The following is a 20,240-nucleotide window of genomic DNA, read 5'->3' as shown; positions in this document are numbered from 1 at the left end:
TAGGAAGGTTATTCCATAATTCTCCATTCAGAAGGTTATTGCATCTTCCTCTGAAGCATCTGGCGCTGGCCACTGTTGTAGACAGGCTACTGGACTAGATGGGCCACTGGTCTGATCTGGATTGGGAATTCCTACATTCCTATGGAACACACCTAGTGCATCCATGCGGAATACATCAGCATGGAGGCTGATCATACTAAATATATGCAAGTAGGATGTTCCTCTCGTATCCAGAGTGTACCAGCATGCCCAGGCATTCCACTTGTTTGTAATGGCCTCTTGCTAGAACAATGGCAGCACCGCAGGTGCCATGGAAGACGAGCAACAAAAGGGTTAGTGAAATCAAGAGGGATGATCATGTTGTGGTTAGGGAATAGGACTCATGAGATCTGGGTTTAGTCCCATTTACTGCCAGAGACATTCTGTGCGATCTTGGGCAAGTCACATCATTTCTCTATGCTTCAATTCTCCAGCTGTAAAACGGGGATAATAATATTACATGTCTTGTCTATTTAGATTGTAGGCGATTTGACATGGGAGTGGTCTTACAATCCATCACAAAATGGGTCTCTGACAGTGAGTGGGGCCACTAGGTGTTAATGCAATATGCAGGAACATAGGATTTCCCACATTGGCTCAGATCTATGATCCATCTAGCCCACCGTCCTGTCTCCAGTAGTGGTCAGCATCACATGCTTCAGAGGAAGGTGCAGTAAAAACTCCAGGTGGCAATTATGGGATAATCTGTCCATATGGAATGTTTCTTCCTAACCCAAGTGTCTAGACCTTGGCTTATGCTGAAGCATGTGAGTTTATACCCCTTCCACTACGAATAATAAGAGTGGATCTGCCAAGTCTGGCATCATGTAGCACCTAGTTTTACCCCAAGTCTCTTGCCCCATGCTTCTGAACCTGGTATTAGATTGTCAGTGGATGTTCTGCCCTGCTGTGGAGAGAAATCCAACACCGCCAAAGCACTTCTGAAGAGCTAATAGACAGGAGAACAACTCCGGCCACGTTATTCCCGTACACAGCTGCAACAAGGAGGGAGGCGCATGCACAATGAAATAACTTCTCCCCAGTGCTGGCAAGGGCAATAAGAACAGCTCACTCAAAGGCTTTGAAAGAATGGGAGATTGATGAGACATTTCAGGGAAAAAAAACGAGAGCAAACTCTCCCTCTCCAGCACAACACCGCAGTCCGGCTCCATCTTCCCATCCAGACGGGCTCCTTTTCAAAGCGCACATCTGTGAAACTCGCTCACCCGCTGCATTTGGGAAAGTGCAACCTAATCAACTCTGTCTCCCCTGCCCCACACCTTTCATTTTACTCGATCATGTTCAAATGACAACAGGGCTCTGGCTTGCATGATTCTCCCGCGGGGGAAGATCGCTGCACGTGTATAGCCCAGTAAAGAGCTGTTGACAATACCTGATGGGGCTGGAAATGTGCAGCTGTCCCTTTAAATATTTCACCAGGAGGTGGGGGTGGGATGGAAAGCATGCCACCTGCTAAAAGAGTTTACTGGGGCAGCCAGAATTAAAGAGTGATTTTACAATGAGACATAAAACCAGAGCCCTGACCACTTCTTATTCCATTCAGCTTCTTAGACCGTGCCTGTCACTATGGTGCCCGGATGCGGCCCAGAAGTGCATTAAAGCATCTGTAATGCGTGTCTCTTTTTTGTGGTCATGAAAGATCTCAGGGCACTTCGGATAAGGAAGGAATATAAGCCCCGGTGTGTTCTACAAATATGACAGCTACTAAAATACACCCTGCAGTTTCAACTGGCTAGGGTATTCCTGGTCAGTCCCTGTGCTAAACTGTTGTGGAGTGTTGCTCTGCACGGTTGTATACCTGTTGTGCTCAGGGTTGTTTGTGATGTGATCACTCAGTCCCCAACGTACACCTCTGAGAGGCTGTGAGGAGGCAGTATGGCCTAGAGGATAAAGCACTAGACTGGAGGCCTGGGTTTTACTCTCAGCTCTTCCATGGGCCTGCTGGGTGACCGTGGTCAAGTTACTGCCCTGTGCCTCAGTTTCCGCAGCTGTAAAATGGGGATAATGGTATGGACTTTCTTTGTGAAGTGCTTTGAGATCTACTGATGAAAAACACTCTGTAAGAGCTAGGTATTACTATATAACAGTCATAAAACCCTCTGAGATCTTGGTATGATGGACACTGCAGAAGTGCAGGTATCATGACTATTGTACTACAGGCAGAGTGTAGACCCCTGCCTGGGATGGCAGGTCCAGGGAGACAGGGCATTGCCCTACAAAGATGGAATCCAGTGCACTGTGGGCCCAGAACAGACCAGCATTATGGACATGGTAGACCAAGGAACTGTATTTCAGAAACTGTAATTACTAAACCAAGGGATCAAACCAGTAAAGTGCTGAGCATCATCAGCCCCTATTCAAATCACCTCCTAAGGGATCTGTACTGGAACTCATATTCACAAGAGTGTTTCCATTGTAGTTACGTGAGTAAAGGATGCAGGGTTTGGCCCTTAGACTTTAAAATGTCTTGCAGCCGGACTCATGGGCCAGACTCTGTCGTGTGCTCCAGCCCATTTGTTCCAACTCTGGCAGCAAAAAGGGGCCAGATGCTAACTGCACCTGGCCTGCTGAGTATTCCCCTAGGGTACGTTTATACTTACCGCGCGGGTCGACGCGGCGAGTTCGACTTCTCGGAGTTCGAACTATCGCGTCTGATCTAGACGCGATAGTTCGAACTCCGGAAGCGCCGCGGTCGACTCCGGTACTCCACCGTGGCAGGAGGAGTTGGCGGAGTCGACCTTGGAGCCGCGGAGTTCGCTTCCGCGGCGTCTGGACGGGTAAGTCATTCGAACTAGGGTAGTTCGAATTCAGCTACATTATTCACGTAGCTGAATTCGCGTACCCTAGTTCGACCCCGGGGCTGTGTGCAGACCAGGGCCTAGTAAGGGGAACATTTCAGTTGCTGTACAGACAATCTAGGCAACTATTTAAAGGGACAGCTGCACATTTCCAGCCCCATCAGGTATTATCAACAGCTCTTTACTCCCACGCCATCCCCACTAACTCCCGGGTGATGGGGATGGGACAGAGAATGCTGGGAGAAGGAGAGGGTTTGGCCAGAGTGCAGATGTGCATTGCCAATTCTCAGCTAGTGTACTGCAGGGATGATGGGCTGGGGTCAGTGGACTGTAGCCGGTTGCCAGCTATCATAGGTTAGAGCAGCCTAGAAGCTGCTCTAATCTGCTCTAGGACTGAGGCTGGAACATGGCAGAAAATCAGGGCGATATCAGTGTAGGAGAGCATCTGGTCTCATTGCTGTGCATGGCCGCCCTTCCTTCTCTCCTGTCTCCTCCCCTTCATTCTCCTACATCGTTTTTCCCTGTAACATTTTCTCTCCCTCCACGGCCCACTAAAGGAGGATTCTGGCCCTAGCTCAAAATCTATGTATGCATCTCCTTTTATTCAGGCGTTGCACATAGGAGTCCAGGACTGCAGAGATGAGGGGGCGGGGTCAGTATTTCGCCTTATTTTCTTTCTTATGAAAGCCCCTGAAAGACTGAAAACCCTTTAGAGGAAGCAGTGATCATGGAGGGGCTGTAAAATAAACATGAAAAGCTCCATTGTTTCCCAAGCACTTACAGACACCACAAAGCAGCAGAGGGAAGAAAAACACAACCCAGCGGAGAACAAAACAACAGCAAACACAACCCAGAGGAGGGGGAAAAGCTGCTGTGCCAAGGCACGAATGCGTCCGCAGGCTGGCTGCTTGGTAGGATATTGTTAGCATTAATCTGAAGGCTCCATGGCTACAGCTGCAGCGTGAGCATTGTGCACATATTGCAGCTCGCTGCGGGGAGCCCTAAGGACCGGCCGGGGAGCCAACTCCTCTGCAAATCTGGAAGCAGGAGCCAAACACAGCGGGAGGCAAAGTGAGGGAGGACTGAGCTAATATGAGCAGTCTGGAGCATGCAGAAAGAGCCCCCATTGACTTCTATGGGATTAATTTATTTGAGGGAAGGATTTAAAGCATGAGAATGAGTTGGAAGGAACAGCTTCACAGAACTCCCCATTATTTATTTGCATCACGGCAGCCCCAGTCATGGACCAGAACCCCACTGCGCCAGGTGCTGTATAAACACAGAACAAGGTTTAATGAAATAAACTGCCCCTGTGCCCACTAACTCAGCCCCTGCCCCAAGGACCTTACACTCAGCCCCTCCAGGAAAAGAGATTTCCTTCGATAGAGGATTATTCGTGAAGTAGGTTTTGTTCCATGGCTTTGTTTGGATGGGAAATCAAAGGCTATACCTAGGTTTCTACCCCTCGCCTCCCTCTCTGTTTATTTACCAGTCAGAACACATTTCTTCCTTCTCCCATCTGCCTCTGACAAGCACATAGGTGTTTTCTATGCTGCTCAGTTTTCCAAAGGAAACAAGCTAACAGTCCATTTCTCTAGCAGCTGTCACTTTTAATAAGCCTTATTTTTTTAGCCCACTAATGAGAGCGCAGCACATGCTCCCAGCTGAAGAACAGGTTGGCTGAGGTGGGTGGAAGGAAAAGGAACCAATCAAAGACGAAAACGCACTGCAAATGCCCCCGGCCGCCTCCACCTGCAGGCAGGTATCCCAAAGCGGGGAGTTTCAGAGCAGCGAGAACTGAAATGGGCCCGTCTTTTATATGAGGCTCTTGATAACTATGAACGAAAGGCCAGGTTTGGTGATGCTGAATATTGCTTTACCCCAAGGGTCAGCAACCTTTCAGAAGTGGGGTGCCGAGTCTTCATTTATTCACTCTAATATAAGGTTTCACGTGCCGGTAATACATTTTAACGTTTTTAGAAGATCTCTTTCTATAAGTCTATAATATATAACTAAACTATTGTTGTCTGTAAAGTAAATAAGGTTTTTAATATGTTTAAGAAGCTTCATTTACAATTAAATTAAAATGCAGAGCCCCCCGGACCGGTGGCCAGGACCTGGGCAGTGTGAGTGCCACTGAAAATCAGCTCATGTGCCGCCTTCGGCCTTATTGATTGCAGTAGGAATCATTGTGGAATAAGGGAGTACTCAATACGAATAAATATGGCAGAGTCTGGTCTGAAATATGTACCACACAGGGCTGGATGAATCAGATAGGTCTAGATTATGGCTTTATAATCTGCCCCAAGTATGGGCTAGCAGGCAGCAGCGCAGGGAATAAACCCATTAACACTGCAAAGGAAGGTGTTGTGATGTTGCAGTCTATATGATTTTATAAAAAGTTGATGAGTGAATATAATGTAACTGGAATATGCTTCATGCAAAAGGTCTCTTGTAAGGTATCATTAAAAAGCTTATTGTCTACCGAGTGTAGTCATCCTATTTGTATAAATGTATCACTCTTGTATCTGAAACTAGAAATATGAAATATAACTCTGAGGGGCTATTGTAATTATGCAAAGTGTGGGCCATTAAAGGGGGTTTGGAATCTTGATGGCTCCCATCAACAGGACAATTGACTGGGGCTCTGTTTGCAGGCAAACCTTCCTCTGAGTCAGGCTGGGAGGAATGAAGGTTTGGGGTCACACAGTGACATGTGATCATGTCACATGAACTGGAATCCATCTTTAACCTGGTGCTTTTCCAGTGAGGGGCAGTAGAAACCCAGAGGGACAAAGGATTCCCGCCTTATGCAAAGGATATATAAAGGGATGGAACAGAACAGAGAGAGGAGCCATCCAGGGCCGCCCAGAGGATTCCGGGGGCCCGGGGTCTTCGGCAGCGGGGGGCCCTTCCGTTCCGGGACCCGCCGCCGAAGTGCCCCGAAGACCCGCGGCGGGGACTCCCCACCGCCGAATTACCGCCGAAGTGGGACCCGCCGCTGAAGTGCAGCCCGGTCTTCGGCGGTAATTCGGTGGGGGGGGGGTCCCCGCCGCGGGTCTTCGGGGCACTTCGGCGGCGGGTCCCGGAACGGAAGGGGCCCCCCGCCGCCGAAGACCGGGCTGCGCTTCGGCGGCGGGTCCCGCTTCCCCCCCGCCCCGGCCCCAGCCTCTTACCCCCGGCTCCCTCCTCACCCGGAGTCTCAGCGCCTCGCCGGAACAGCCGCAGCGTGTGGCCGGCGGGGCCTGAGCTCCGTCCCGCTCAGAGCCACGTGGTGAGGGGGCGGGGCTGGGAGCTCCACGCCGAGCGGAGGCAGCTGAGCTCAGCCCGGAGCTCCCAGCCCCGCCCCCTGACCACGCGGCTCTGAGCGGGGCGGGGCTCAGGGGCCCCGGCGGAGACTCGGCGCTTGATGCGCTGAGGCTCCAGGAGAGGGGCGGAGGCGGGAGCCTCCGCTGTTCTCTTGGGGGCCCCTGCGGAGCCCGGGGCCCGGGGCAAATTGCCCCCTTTGCCTCCCCCCCCCCGGCGGCCCTGGAGCCATCATGAAGACTCCCCTAACTACCACCTGAGCTGGAACAAGAGCTGTACCAGGGGAAAGAATTGTGCCCAGGACTGGAAGGTGTCCAGTCTGAGGAAAAAACTTACTGAAGCATCAGTTTGATTAGACATAGATTTGCACATTTTATTTTATTTTGCTTGGTGACTTTCTTTGTTCTGTCTGTTACTACTTGGAACCACTTAAATCCTTAAATAAATTTCTGTATTTAACAAAATCATTTTTAACTCATTAATTAACTCAGAGTATGTATTAATACCTGGGGGAGCAAACAGACATGCATATCTCTCTATCAGTGTTATAGAGGGCGAACAACTTATGAGTTTACCCAGCATAAGCTTTATACAGAGTAAAACGGATTTATTTGGGTTTAGACCCCATTGGGAGTTGGGCATCTGGGTGTTAAAGACAAGCACACTTCTGTTAGCTGCTTTCAGGTAAACCTGACGTTTTGGGGCAAGTAATTCAGACCCTGGGTCTTTGTTGGAGCAGACAGGAGTGTCTGGCTCAGCAAGACAGTGTTGGAGTCCCGAGCTGTCAGGGAAAACAGGAGCAGAGGTTGTCTTATCACATCAGTTGGCAGCTCCCAGGGGGGTTTCTATGATCCAACCCGTCACAGGTATGTCTGCAGGGAGGGCAGGCAAACATCACCCTCCCCCCTAGCATTAATCGAGCTGGCACAGGTAACTGTGGTGGGCTAGCTACCCAAGAACAAGCCTGCTGGGGATTCTGGGTATGTACTCAGGTTGCTAGCCACCACCAGGGTCCATGCCCACCATGCCTTCAGTGCTATTGTTACCTGCACCAGCTAGATTAGACGTGAGCGCAGATATGCCGAGCATGAGACAATCCTGGCATCATTTGCAGTGGAGTGGTACCCGAAGGTCAGGCCTACACGCGGAACTGAGGGTGTGAGGCCAAGCTTGCGTAGATGTACCCACAGTAGCTCTCCTCGAGTGAGCACACTAAAAATAGCAGTGTAGCCGGGGCCACAGGGGTGGTGGCTCAGGCTAGTCACCCAGGGACCCAGGGGGTCCAGGCAGGTACGGACTCAGGTGGCTACATTGCTATTTGTAGAGTGCCAGCTTGAGCCAGGCTAGCATAATTGTGACCCCGAGAGTTACAATTCCTCCCCTGGCTCCCAAGTGGGGCAGACGGAAGGTGGCAAAGTAAGTTACACACACACACAGTTCGTGAAGGAGCTTACTCCACACTGGGTGCCAGTGGCCACTCCCACTCACTGCCTTCCTCCTCCCACTGGAACTCAGGGAGTTTGAGGGAGTCGCTCCAGCTCTTCCCCTGCCCTCTAACTGGAGTCACAAACTGAGCAAGGCCAACCAGGGGACAACAAGGGACCTCATTCTCCCCAGCGCTGCTGAGGACGAGCTGGGGGGATCTCGCCTGTGGTGATTTCTGTGAAAGATGCTTAGGGAAGGAGAAAAGGGGGAGCTGGGCCCCGTTGCCAAGGCAGTGCTTGTAGGGCAGAGAGAGAGGTCCATGCAGGCAGGGGTTGCTTCCCTCCCATGTCAGGGATGGATTCGCCAGACGCAGAGTCCAGGAGAAGCAGAGTTTGTGGCATTGGCTTCAGTTGTAATTCTGCCTGGGGGCACGGCCTGATACACTGGTCTGTACATTCAAGGATCTGAGAGTCAGGATCCAGGAACCAGGGGCAACTGGGTGAAATTCTCTGGCCTGTGCTGGTCAGGAGGTGAGACCAGCTGATCCAATGGCCCCTAAACTCTCTGAATTCCTGAATTCAAACAACAGCCAATTGGCTCATCATTAATAAAAGGTAACAAGAGTCACAATCAGCTGCTGCTATAGCTCTGCAGGGGAGCGAAAGATTCTCCCCCTTACCCACATTAATGATTCAGAGGCTCATCTGCCACCGAAGGGGCCGCCCTCAGAAACAACTAGAGAAGCCTGTGGGTAAAAGGAAAGGCCTGACCTGTGCACTCTCCCTGGTTCCATCAAACCATTTGATTCATTCACGAGGCGCTGGACAGCAGGGTCCAGCCGCTGCTGCGTGAGCCTGTTTGCAAGCCTCTAGTGTGGTTACTTCGCATTGTGCTCCTGGCAGATTTCTGCCCACAAAGCCATCTGAACGGCCCATGGGAGGAGCACCCCCACTTTAGGGCATGCTCCGGTGGCACTGAGTCAACGTAGAGGCTCCTGCATCCTCCCCCTTGCTTCCAGGATGGAAAATATGGCCAGGCAGAGGCGGCACAATCAGGATTTCACCATGTTCCCCAGTTTGGCCACTTTTATGCTGCCTTTACACCCCTCCACCCCAAATTCCACCACCAGGAGTTTGTCCGGAGCCCTCGAATTGATGCCTGGCTACCAGTAATGCTCCACTGGTGACTTGCTTTACAACTTCAGATGAGTTATGTAGGACCTGACTTTCAGAGGTGCTGAGCATCCACAGCTCCCACTGAAGTCAGTGAGAAGGAGACAGTGCTCAGCCCCTCTGCATTGCAGGCTCTGCATCTCTCTGGGCCTCAGTTTTTCTGTCTGTGGCTCTGAGGTAGTGGGACGATTCTGTCTATCCATCTGGCACTCATCACGGTAGCATATGATTAATGTCTGTAAAGCACTTTTGAGGTCCTTTGATCAGGTGCTCCACTGATGCAAATTATTACTGAAATGAAGACAGGAACATAGGAACTGCCATTCCAGAAAACACCGATGCTCCCATATACAATTTCCAACAGTGGCTGATGTCAGATGCTCCAAATGAAGGTGTAAAACCCCATAGAGCCTGACTCAGTCAGTGCCTACTGAAAAGTCTTTCCAGTGACTTCTATGGGCTCTGGATCAGTCCCATAAATATACCTCATTGCGTCATACTGTACTATGGAAGGAAGTATATTCCTGACCTTGGTTGGTCATCAGCATTTGCCCTGAAGCATGACAGTTAATTGCTCTTCTAATGTTTATCCTAGCTAATTTAACTTTAACTGCTAAATCATATTCTAGTAAGCCTTTGGCATCAATATTCTGTGTGCCACATGGCAGATCACACATGTAAGAAGAGGGAAACTCTGGAAGGGGTTTGTTCAACATACATATCCATCCCAGACTGGAACTCACCTGGGGAAGACTCATTCAGTGGATTGACAGCACTTGCTCTCTTGATTTTCTCCAGACAGGCCTCCTGCTCCTTTCTGATGATGCAGTCTGAGTGCGTCGCTGCGACCTGAAAGGCAGAAAGCGGAACAATTACAAATACACCAGTCTATCCTGAACTCATGGGAAAACCAGTAAATCTTGTGATCCTCCTCTTGGGGGGAAAACAGCCCTGGAAGGTGAAATAAATGCACTGTAAACTCACTGCCCAGTGCAGAAGACCTAAAGCTAAACAACAGGATTACAATGGAGATTAATTATTGCAAGGAATATCATTGGTTTTATTTTTCCTGCTATCCACTTCTAATACACTGCTTTTATGGAGTCTGAAGCCATAGCGGAAGGATCATCTAGTGATTAAATCATTGAATGGGGACTCAGAAGCCCTAGGATCAGTTCCTAGTATTACCATTTACTGTTGTGTAACCTTGGGCATGTCACTGAATCTACCTCTTTCTTCTAGTTTTCAGCCAGGTAAATACTTTTGTAAGCAGAGTCAGGATGAGCTCTACCCTGACATCTGGTGGTGAATTATGGCAAGTGTGGAAAAGAACTTAGGGGGCTGATCTTGTTTGCATAGGCACACCCACTCCACCTAGCATGAGCCCACGGCAGCCCAAAATGGTCACTTTGACAGCTGTGGGATCCCCAAGTTCTCGGTTATTGAGGTAGGAGGAATAAAGTGTTGCTACCCTGATTATGTGAATGAAGGACTATGAGACTGTTTTATGACAGAGGGTCTCACCATCAACTAAATATCACTCGCTAGACAAGGGACATGGGTTCCAAAACCCAGTGAATTGGGAAAGGTTGGGGATAGATGTGTGTACCTGATGGTATGGGTGCCTTTTGAAGGCCTAGCACACCAATAGCACCTCCTCCTCTCTCCATTGTTGAATAGCAGAGCTAATTTTGATTCCACTAGGAGTCTTGTTAGAGGCTGCTGAGCTGAATTCACTTTGGGCCAATGGTGCACCAGCACTGGGGCTCCCCTACCACAAGCTGAAATCACTAAGAGCTGAAGCCACTAAAAGAGCTAAAATTACTGAGCTGAGATCACTGAGTGCTGTGTTAACTAGTGGGGGAGCCTGAAGATATATTGCTAAGTGGCTGGCAGAGCAGAGCAGTTTGCAGGACAGTTGGAGCAGAGCGGAGCAGTTTGCGGGGACAGCGGGAGTGGTTCATGGGATGGCTGGTAGAGTGGAGCAGCTAGCGGAGCAGCTTGTGGGATGGTTGGAGCGGCCCATGGAACAGCGAGTGGAGCAGTTTGTGGGGGTGTCTGGAGCAGCTCACGGGATGGATGGAGGAACGGAGCGGCTGGTGGAACAGAGCCATTCGTGGTGAAGGCTACAGCAGAACTTCACGGAGAGGCGAGGCAGTCAGCCTCGGCCCACGTAAGGTGCCCATTAACACCCTGTGTGCCTCCCCCATTCCACCCAGGCTGGGGGGGGCGTTAATACTCTGCAGATAAACTTTTGAACTCTGGGGCGGCACTGACCAGGGACAGAGACTTTTGGGTTGTTGGACTTTGGGGTGATTGGACTTAAGACCCTAAGGGGAAAAGGACATTGCCAAAACTTACTTGGTGGGTCTTTTGCTCATGGTTTGTGTTAGGAATCCTGTTTGTGGTGTTTCCCCACCGTAATGCCGCATTGTTTCCCTCCTTTATTAAAAGGATTTTGCTACACTCAGGCTCCGTGCTTGCGAGAGGGGAAGTATTGCCTCCTAGAGGCGCCCGGGGGGGGCGTGATATGTAATTGTCCCAGGTCACTGGGTTGGGGCTCAAGCCAGTTTTGCATTGCGCTATTGAAACGGAACCCCTGGATACTGAACCCGGCCCTTGTTGCTGCCAACTCAGAGGGGCAGAAGGGTTACACTTTTGTGGCTCTGCAGCCCATGTTTCCTCCTTTCCTCTCTTCTCCCATGGCTACAAGATGGTTTTACAGCCAAAATGAAATGCAATCCCAGCTAAACTGAGCTGTGTTGATCAAATCTCTCCTGGTACTAGCCACTGTCTTTATATCTCTACAGGAGTCCAGGGTAGGACACACTGCAAAGGAAGAGAGAAAAGGAAGACACCAGGGGTTTGTATATGCAGGGCAGTAATGCAGGGGTGTGGTTTCTAAAGGGCATTAATGTGTTGGGCATTAATTGGTCCTGTTAGAGGGCTTTCCCTTCACCCCCTCCTCTGGTTCTTGTCACGCAGACAGCAAGCAGAAGACCAGAAGTCCGAAGTGCAGGCAATGCCATGTTTATTGGGGTTAGTTCCCGGCAAGCATGTCCATAGCTTTACATGCCAACAGAGTCCGTTTCCCAGTGTTCCGTTCCCAGTTCTGACGCCGCAGAGCCTTGCCTGTGTCCCGATTCCCCCTTCTTAGCAGGCCCAAATATACCTGCCGAGCACGCACACAGTCCCAAGCCTTTTGTACCCCATGGGAGGGGTGAGCAGTGAGGTTGTGCTACGGTCAGGGACAAGCGTTTCTTTGGTCTTTTAGTGTTTTATACCTTCCCCCGCCCATCCCTCTTTGCTCCTCCCGCCTGGTTGCTTGACCATGCCTTGAGATGGGGTTGAGGCAGCTTTAAAGTGTATATATTACACTCCCACCATGCCCTGTAACACTTTAACTGCTCTATCCCTTATCTCTTCCCATTGTACTCACAAACCATCTGGCCAGGCAGAAGCAACACACACAGTGTCTTTGTTCTTTGTTCACACATCTTACTAAGGATATAAGAGTATCAAAGGTCAACCCCAAAATTCTATCCCAGGCTGACAAACAGGCTTGTATGCTAACAGGTCCATGTAGACCCTGCTGGTATGAACTAAAAGTTCCCTAGTAGGTTTTAACAGTGCTACGGGACCGAGAGGTGACTTGCCAAGGTCACTCAGCACACCAGGGACAAAGCTGAGCAGAGAACTCAGGTCTCTTTTTCTTTTACCCATGTAAAAGAAGCAGGGAGAGATAAAAAAGCATCTTTTAAAAAGTGGAAGTCAAATCCTAGTGAGGTAAATAGAAAGGAGCATAAACACTGCCAAATTGAGTGTAAAAATGTAATAAGAAAAGCCAAAAAGGAGTTTTAAGAACGGCTAGCCAAAAATTCAAAAGGTAATAACAAAACGTTTTTTAAGTACATCAGAAGCGGAAGCCTGCTAAACAACCAGTGGGGGCCCTGGACGACCGAGATACAAAAGGAGCGCTTAAAGATGATAAAGTCATTGAGGAGAAACTACATGAATTCTTTGCTTCAGTCTTCACGTCTGAGGATGTTAGGGAGATTCCCAAACCTGAGCCGTCCTTTGTAGGTGGCAAATCTGAGGAATTGTCACAGATTGAAGTGTCACTAGAGGTGGTTTTGGAATTAATTGATAAACTTAACAGTAACAAAACACCGGACCAGATGGCATTCACCCAAGGGTTCTGAAAGAACTCATATGTGAAATTGCGGAACTATTAACTATGGTTTGTAACCTGTCCTTTAAATAGGCTTCTGTACCCAGTGACTGGAAGATAGATAATGGAAGGCCAATATTTAAAAAGGGGTCTAGAGGTGATCCCGGCAATTACAGACCAATAAGCCTAACATCGGTACTGGGCAAATTAGTTGAAACAATAGTAAAGAATAAAATTGTCAGACACATAGAAGAATATAAATTGTTGGGCAAAAGTCAACATGGTTTATGTAAAGGGAAATCATGTCTTACTAAGCTATTAGAGTTCTTTGAAGGGGTCAACAAACATGTGGACAAGGGGGATTCAGTGGACATAGTGTACTTAGATTTCCAGAAAGCCTTTGACAAGGTCCCTCACCAAAGGCTCTTATGTAAATTAAGTTGTCATGGGATAAGAGGGAAGGTCCTTTCATGGATTGAGAACTGGTTAAAAAACAGGGAACAAAGTGTAGGAATAAATGGTAAATTTTCAGAATGGAGAGGGGTTAGTCCTCGGACCAATCCTATTCAACTTATTCATAAATGATCTGGAGAAAGGGGTAAACAGTGAGGTGGCAACGTTTTCAGATGATACTAAACTGCTCAAGATAATTAAGACAAAAGCAGACTGTGAAGAACTTTAAAAAGATCTCACAAAACTAAGTGACTGGGCAACAAAATGGCAAATGAAATTTAATGTGGATAAATGTAAAGTAATGCACATTGGAAAAAATAACCCCAACTATACATACAATATGATGAGGGCTAATTTAGCTACAACTAATCAGGAAAAGATCTTTGAGTCATCGTGGATAGTTCTCTGAAGACGGCAAGGCAGTGTGAAGCGGCAGTCAAAAAAGGAAACAGGTTGTTCGGAATCATACAAAAAGGGATAGAGAATAAGATGGAGAATATCTTATTGCCCTTATATAAATCCATGGTACGCCCACACCTTGAATGCTGTGTACAGATGTGGTCTCCTCATCTCAAAAAAGATATACTGGCATTAGAAAAGGTTCAGAGAAGAGCAACTAAAATGATGAGGGGTTTGGAATGGGTCCCATAGAGATTAAAGAGGTTAGGACTTTTCAGCTTGGAAAAGAGGAGACTAAGGGGGATATGATAGAGGTCTATAAAATCATGAGTGGTGTGGAGAAAGTGAATAAGAAAAAGTTATTTACTTGTTCCCATAATATAAGAACTAAGGGCCACCAAATGAACTTAATAGGCAGCAGGTTTAAAATAAATAAAAGGAAGTTCTTCTTCACACAGAGCACAATCAACCTGTGGAACTCCTTGCCTGAGGAGGTTGTGAAGGCTAGGACTATAACAGGTCTTAAAAGAGAACTAGATAAATTCATGGAGGTTAAATCCATTAATGGCTATTAGACAGGATGGGTAAGGAATGGTGTCCCTAGCCTCTGTTTGTCAGAGGGTGGAGATGGATGGCAGGAGAGAGATCACGTGATCATTACCTGTTAGGTTCACTCCCTCTGGGACACCTAGCATTGGCCACTGTCAGTAGACAGGATACTGGGCTGGATGGACCTTTGGTCTGACCCAGTATGGCCGTTCTTATGTTCTTATGTTTGAGCCCCAGTGCAGTGCACTATCCCCTAGGACACACTGCCTTTCTAAGGAACACAGCCTTCACTTTAAGAAAATTAAACAGTGTTTGGGATGCACTTCAAAAGAGGTGTCAGTGTTTAAATGAGAGTTATACCGAGATGGGCTATATCATCTAATTCTGTTTCCAGGCTGAGAATTTCCGGGCAGGTCCCTGGAAATCACAGATTAAGCCCAGCATGCATGACACGTCTCAGCTCACTGTATGCCACTCATGCATAGGGATGCTATGTCCCTAGCCTCCCAAGTATGACCAAGCAGCACCACAAAATGTACATGGTAACGGAAGCATGAGTTTCCCAGGTGTAACTTTGGTCTCTTTAAAGGTGCAACAAACCTTATGAATTCTCTGAGTGTTCCATGAGAGGGCTGGGCACTTCAGGGCAGAAGGTTTGGGGAAAATCCAGGGTGGAGAGTGTGTTGGGGTCACCCTGCAAGTAGTAACCACAGTTGATGGAGACCCTGGTGGGGCTCCTGTGTTGTTGGCAGGCTGCTGGGGTCAGAACGCTGAACCAGGGCTGCAGAGCTCTGAACCAGATGCTCAGGGAAGTGTTTTTGTCCACTGGCTGTTGGTGTCCAATCTGTGAGCATTTAAGGCACGTAGGGCTACAGGCAGTGACACACCCCTGCACTGCTGTGGGCCGAATCCCCAAAATGTGACACGAGGGTCACAACCTTCTCTGATCTCATCTCTTTTGCCTTGAGGTTATTTGCTGCTCCCAGACAGACTGGTTGCAGTTTCCCTGAAAACACCAGTGATGCCTGCAGTTCTGGCACACACTGATGGATACCACAAAACCTAGAAGCCAGGCAGGCAGCACGAGAAAGACAAATGAATTTTTAGAACCAAAACCCAGGAATCCCAGAGAACCAAGCAACTGGGACTCCTGAAGCATCTAGGAAGGCAGGCAAATTTTTGTATAGTATGCAATGAACTAAAAATCAATCAAGCAAAAGGAGTATGAAACCTGAACTTGTGATGTTGAAGACAAATAAATGTAGACTGATGGCTTTAAAAACAGATGCTGGCTATTTAACTTTGAAGAAACAAGATAAAAGACATATGTTACTACTATAGCAAGGTGGCCCAGTGGATAGTGTATTGAATCCTGACTCTGGTGATCTGGGCTCTATCCCTAGTTGCATGCTGGGCAACCTTTGGCAAGTCACTTTGTCTCTACTCCTCAGTTTCCCTATCTAATAGATAGTCATATTGACTTTCCTTCATAAAGCACGATGAGAGATATAGGAATGATTAAAAGCCCCTTAGAGACATGGAACACATTCATGCTATTTTTGAGCCTTCATTTGTAAAGATAAGTGATAAGTTCTGGGTACTCCTCTGTCTTTCTATAGTGCCTAGCACAGGAAGCCCTGCTCTTCATAGGTCCCTAGGCATTACAAATTAAATCATCAGCATTGCTAAGTTGCATCAAAGAAGCAAACGTAAGGCGAGCTGGTGCCACAAGGATATGGCCCGTAGTCAGGGGCAGGACATTGCTGAGCTGCCCAAAAGGAGCCTGGTGAAGGAACTGTGGCTCAGGGAGTAACAACCCCTCACTAAACCCCTTTGCTCAAGGGAGCTGATGTTTTGTTGCTGGCTTATTCCAGGAGCAAATTATGACACCTCCTCTCCTCCTGCTCTGGGTTAGCTGCATTGGCCAATACTTTGGCGGGGATGGTGCCATGGCTTCTGCACATCAACCCTCCCCCACTCTGGAGGGTGTAATAGTGGAAATGGAGTAGCAGATACCCATCATTGTTTACTTCTGCACACTGGGGCCCCAAGGTCGAGCTAGCCCCTGCACAGGTGTAAGGAGGGTGCCCCATAGCCTGTGAGATGTCCATGGACCAATCTAGCTAAGGGATCAGGTGGAGACTGGTAGCAAAAGATATCCGATTCCACTCGTCAGGGTGGTACACTGAAGAGCTCTAGAAATTAAAATGACCCAGTGCCATATTTGTAGCAATTGATCAACACTTATTTTAGAAAAAAAGATGAATGGAAAGCAATAATAATAATTTTGCAGATCACAAGTGGAAATCAAAAAAGCTCTTCATAGCGTATGAATGGATTTCAGAAGTCTCAGGTTGCTCCCACTGAAGACCAGGTTCAGAGATAAAAAAACAATGAGGATTTTCCCCCAAAGTGTAAAATTCATGGCTAGAAATTCTGGTATAAAATGGACATTCTATGGGTCAATCCTGCAAACACTTAAGAATTTTATTCACATGAGTAGATTGAATGTGACTACCCGAGTAAATAAAAGTTACTCATGTGCTTAAGAGTTTCCAGGATCAGGCCTTATATTTGTAAAACCAAAGTCCCGATGTAACAGGAATTGGTACAATACCCTTGGTACGTTCATTGCAACAAAGAAATGATTTAAAAACAGTTATACAATAGCATTAGCTTCCTTTCCCCTTTGATCTCTGTATTTCCTATCTATAAGGACCTGAGTCAAAGCTCACTGAATCGAACGGGAGTCTTTCCACCTACTTCAATAGTATTTAGATCAGGCAGTGAGGAAGAGAGAGACAGAGACTGTGTATATGAACACAGTTGAGCCCTTTGGAAACAAAGTCATCTACATCAACAAACTATAAAGATGAAATGGAGTCTGATTCATCTCTGGTGCAACTCTATCATCTTCAGTGATGTTACACTAGGGATGAGTTTAATCCATTGGGTTTATTTTATCGGTGACGTCATACTGAATTACATTTTTTTACTACCTCTATTCTGATTCTCATTTTTTAAAAAGCCAACTCACCAAAACGATGAATACGCATGAGGGAATTACAGAAAGGAAGCTTCTTTGCAATGGAAACAATGTTATTAGCTTTCATTCCCATTTCTAACAAGCAACAATTGGCCCAGCCAAGGCCTGGAGTTGTCGATCATTTCTCAGCCTATTTGTGGGGATGCTCGGGAATTATCTCTGATTAGATAGATTTTCTTGGTGCTGATTTACGCCATTACTGCTTCCTACAACATTGGCCTGACAACTCAATACATTGTTTGCTCCATAAAGGCCACACGTCGTCACTTGATTGTGCTTTTGTCAGTTGGCCTAAATGGAGACCAAACTACTGTAATTTCAAAACACTTCAGACAAAGTTAAAGAGGAAAGTCGTTAGAAAGCTATTCAAAGCGAGTCACAAGAACAGAGTCGATGGAATATTTTTTGACACTCGGTTTAAAAGAAATTGCACCTAAAATGACAGAGCCAGCTGGCAAGACAGATCATTGATCCCTTTCAATGGGTTAATGTGTATGTAAGATGTGGTTACCTTCTGGAGCTGAATGACTCCCTGGGAGATGCATGTCTATCTGCACACTAGAAAACAGCCGCAGTATAATCACACATAATTCACTTAATGGATGCCTTCTGAAGCAGTAACTCTGGATAAAGAGGTGAATTATGCAATCAGCAGTACCTTCTATTTCTTGAGTTTGGCATATGCAGCCTTTCATTTTCTGGAGAAGACCAATTATCAAATCTGTCTGTGAGTGTGAGTGACATGAGGCAGGTATTCTCAGTGCCATCTCTGGGGTACATAGGAATTGCCATTCCAAATTAGACCGGTTATAACAGGTTATATATTTAGCTAACTTTGGCTGAGATTTTTATAAAGCTGTATCTGTTATTAATATGTGCTTATCTTAGCTTGCTACAGGTGCTATAGTTATCTGGAATTATTAATTGTGACGCAATGATCAGGGTACATCTTTGGGGGTTCCCTGGCTGCAATAGCAGCCAATACCAGCTGCTTTAGAGGAAGGTTCTTGAATCCCTGTCTTCAATGACTAAGCAATTACACCTCTACCTTGATATAATGCTGTCCTTGGGAGCCAAAAAATCTTATTGCAATATAGGTGAAACCGCGTTATATTGAACTTGCTTTGATCCACCGGAGTGCGCAACCCCACCCCACAGAGCACTGCTTTATATCCAAATTTGTGTTATATCAGGTGGCGTTATATCGAGGTAGCGGTGTACTTGCTATCCGGGGATGTGTCTTACTAACCTCAGCTCTTCGAGGTTGTGATGTATGCCCTAAAACACGAGGCCATCTGTTCAACTCTCTCATTTTTAATCTTATTCCGTATTACTGTGGACCTCATTATCCATTTCAATATCTAGCCCTTCCTAAATCCAGCTATACACATTCTGCTGTGACCCTCACCGCTACTCTGGTCCTTTATGCCAGGTAAAAAACTACTAACCTCCTGATTTGGACTGAGGGGGTGGGGAGAGATTCCTCCAGCACAGGCACTGTAGAGACAACTGCAGGTTGCTTTCGAACGAGCCCTTGCTAACCTTGTTGTAAGGAGCACCCTGGAACATGTGGGGGGTTGGACCATGGATCTGTGAAGAACCTGGATGGTGTTGCCACCAGTAGGGCAGTCCAGAGAGGCTGCTGTAATGTCATCAGGCCACCAAGGCTGCTTAAATTAACTCAGCGGCTGCTCCAGCCCTCAGGGCAGCCTGGGATCAGGGGATGCAGGAAGGTGGTTTAAACCCCCCTTTGCTCCTCCTCCCCATGGTCTGCACATTCTCTGCTAGTGCCTTTGGGGGTCTGTCTGCACTGGAATTATGGGGTGTGATTACAGCTCATGGAAACATACCCACAGTAGCTTTCATCTAGCTAGCACTGGTGCTGGAGCAGTGACACTGCGGCAGCATCACTGGAGATCCCCTTTCAGATTCCCAAGTGGCCAGTTTGCTGCCTGTGTAGCCCCTGAACTCTGGCAGAACTCACAACCAGGGCCACCGAGTGGCTGAATGCGGGAACCATGCCAAAATAACCTTGAAGGATATTGGCATTCAAAAGCAGAGCAAATCCACCCGTGTGCAAAACCTAATTCTCCAGACGTACATTTGGAAATAACGTGACTCTGGAGACTTTCGACTTGTGGCTTTGCTCAACTGTTCATTTGTTTGCAAAGCAAAGTACTGTTCTTACCCATTATATATGTGACCATTTACACTTAGGGTAGGTCTACACTTACCTGCCGGGTCGACGTGTAGACGCGATAGTTCGAACTCCGAACACGCTCCCGTCGACTCCGGAACTCCACCATCGCGATCCCGCAGCGTCTGGACGGGTGAGTAGTTCGAACTAAGGTAGCTGAACTTGCGTTCCTTAGTTCGACACCCCCCCATAGTTTAGACCAGGCCTTAATTAAATTTAAATAAAACCCAATGGAAATATTTCAGGCAGGAAATGCCCTTTGTTTAGAATCGGAGCAAGAACTCACCATTCAATGGGGTCATGACTAGCTCTCAAGCCTGCCAGGGTACTGTACCCCTTTCAGGAGTCTGATTTGTACCCCCAAGTTTCATCTCACTTGAAAACTACTTGCTTACAAAATCAGACATAAAAATACAAAAGCATCACAGCACACTAGTACTGAAAAATTGCTTACTTTCTCACTTTGACGGTATAATTACAAAATAAATCAACAGGAATATAAATATTGTATTTGCATTTCAGTGTATAGAGCAGGATAAACAAGTCATTGTATGGAATTTTATTTTGTACTGACTTCGCCAAGGTTTTTATGTAGCCTATTGTAAAACTAGGCAAATCTCTAGATGAGTTGATGTACCCCCTGGAAGACCACTGGGTACCCGCA

General features: G+C 47.4%; 1 protein-coding gene across 1 annotated transcript in view; it reads right to left on the bottom strand.

Moving 5' to 3' along the window:
• ADCYAP1R1 (ADCYAP receptor type I) overlaps positions 1–20,240 on the bottom strand; it is a 190,483-nt gene that overhangs the window by 112,377 nt on the left and 57,866 nt on the right. The window contains exon 3 of the mRNA XM_045006930.1: positions 9,505–9,610. Within this exon, the coding sequence (XP_044862865.1) occupies positions 9,505–9,610 (106 nt within the window). The remainder of the gene's footprint in view (positions 1–9,504; positions 9,611–20,240) is intronic.

The sequence above is a fragment of the Mauremys mutica genome, chromosome 2 (genome assembly GCF_020497125.1).
Source record: "Mauremys mutica isolate MM-2020 ecotype Southern chromosome 2, ASM2049712v1, whole genome shotgun sequence".
Lineage (NCBI taxonomy): Eukaryota > Metazoa > Chordata > Testudines > Geoemydidae > Mauremys > Mauremys mutica.
Note: the sequence above shows the minus strand (reverse complement) of the source record. Positions and strands in the feature narration are given on the sequence as shown.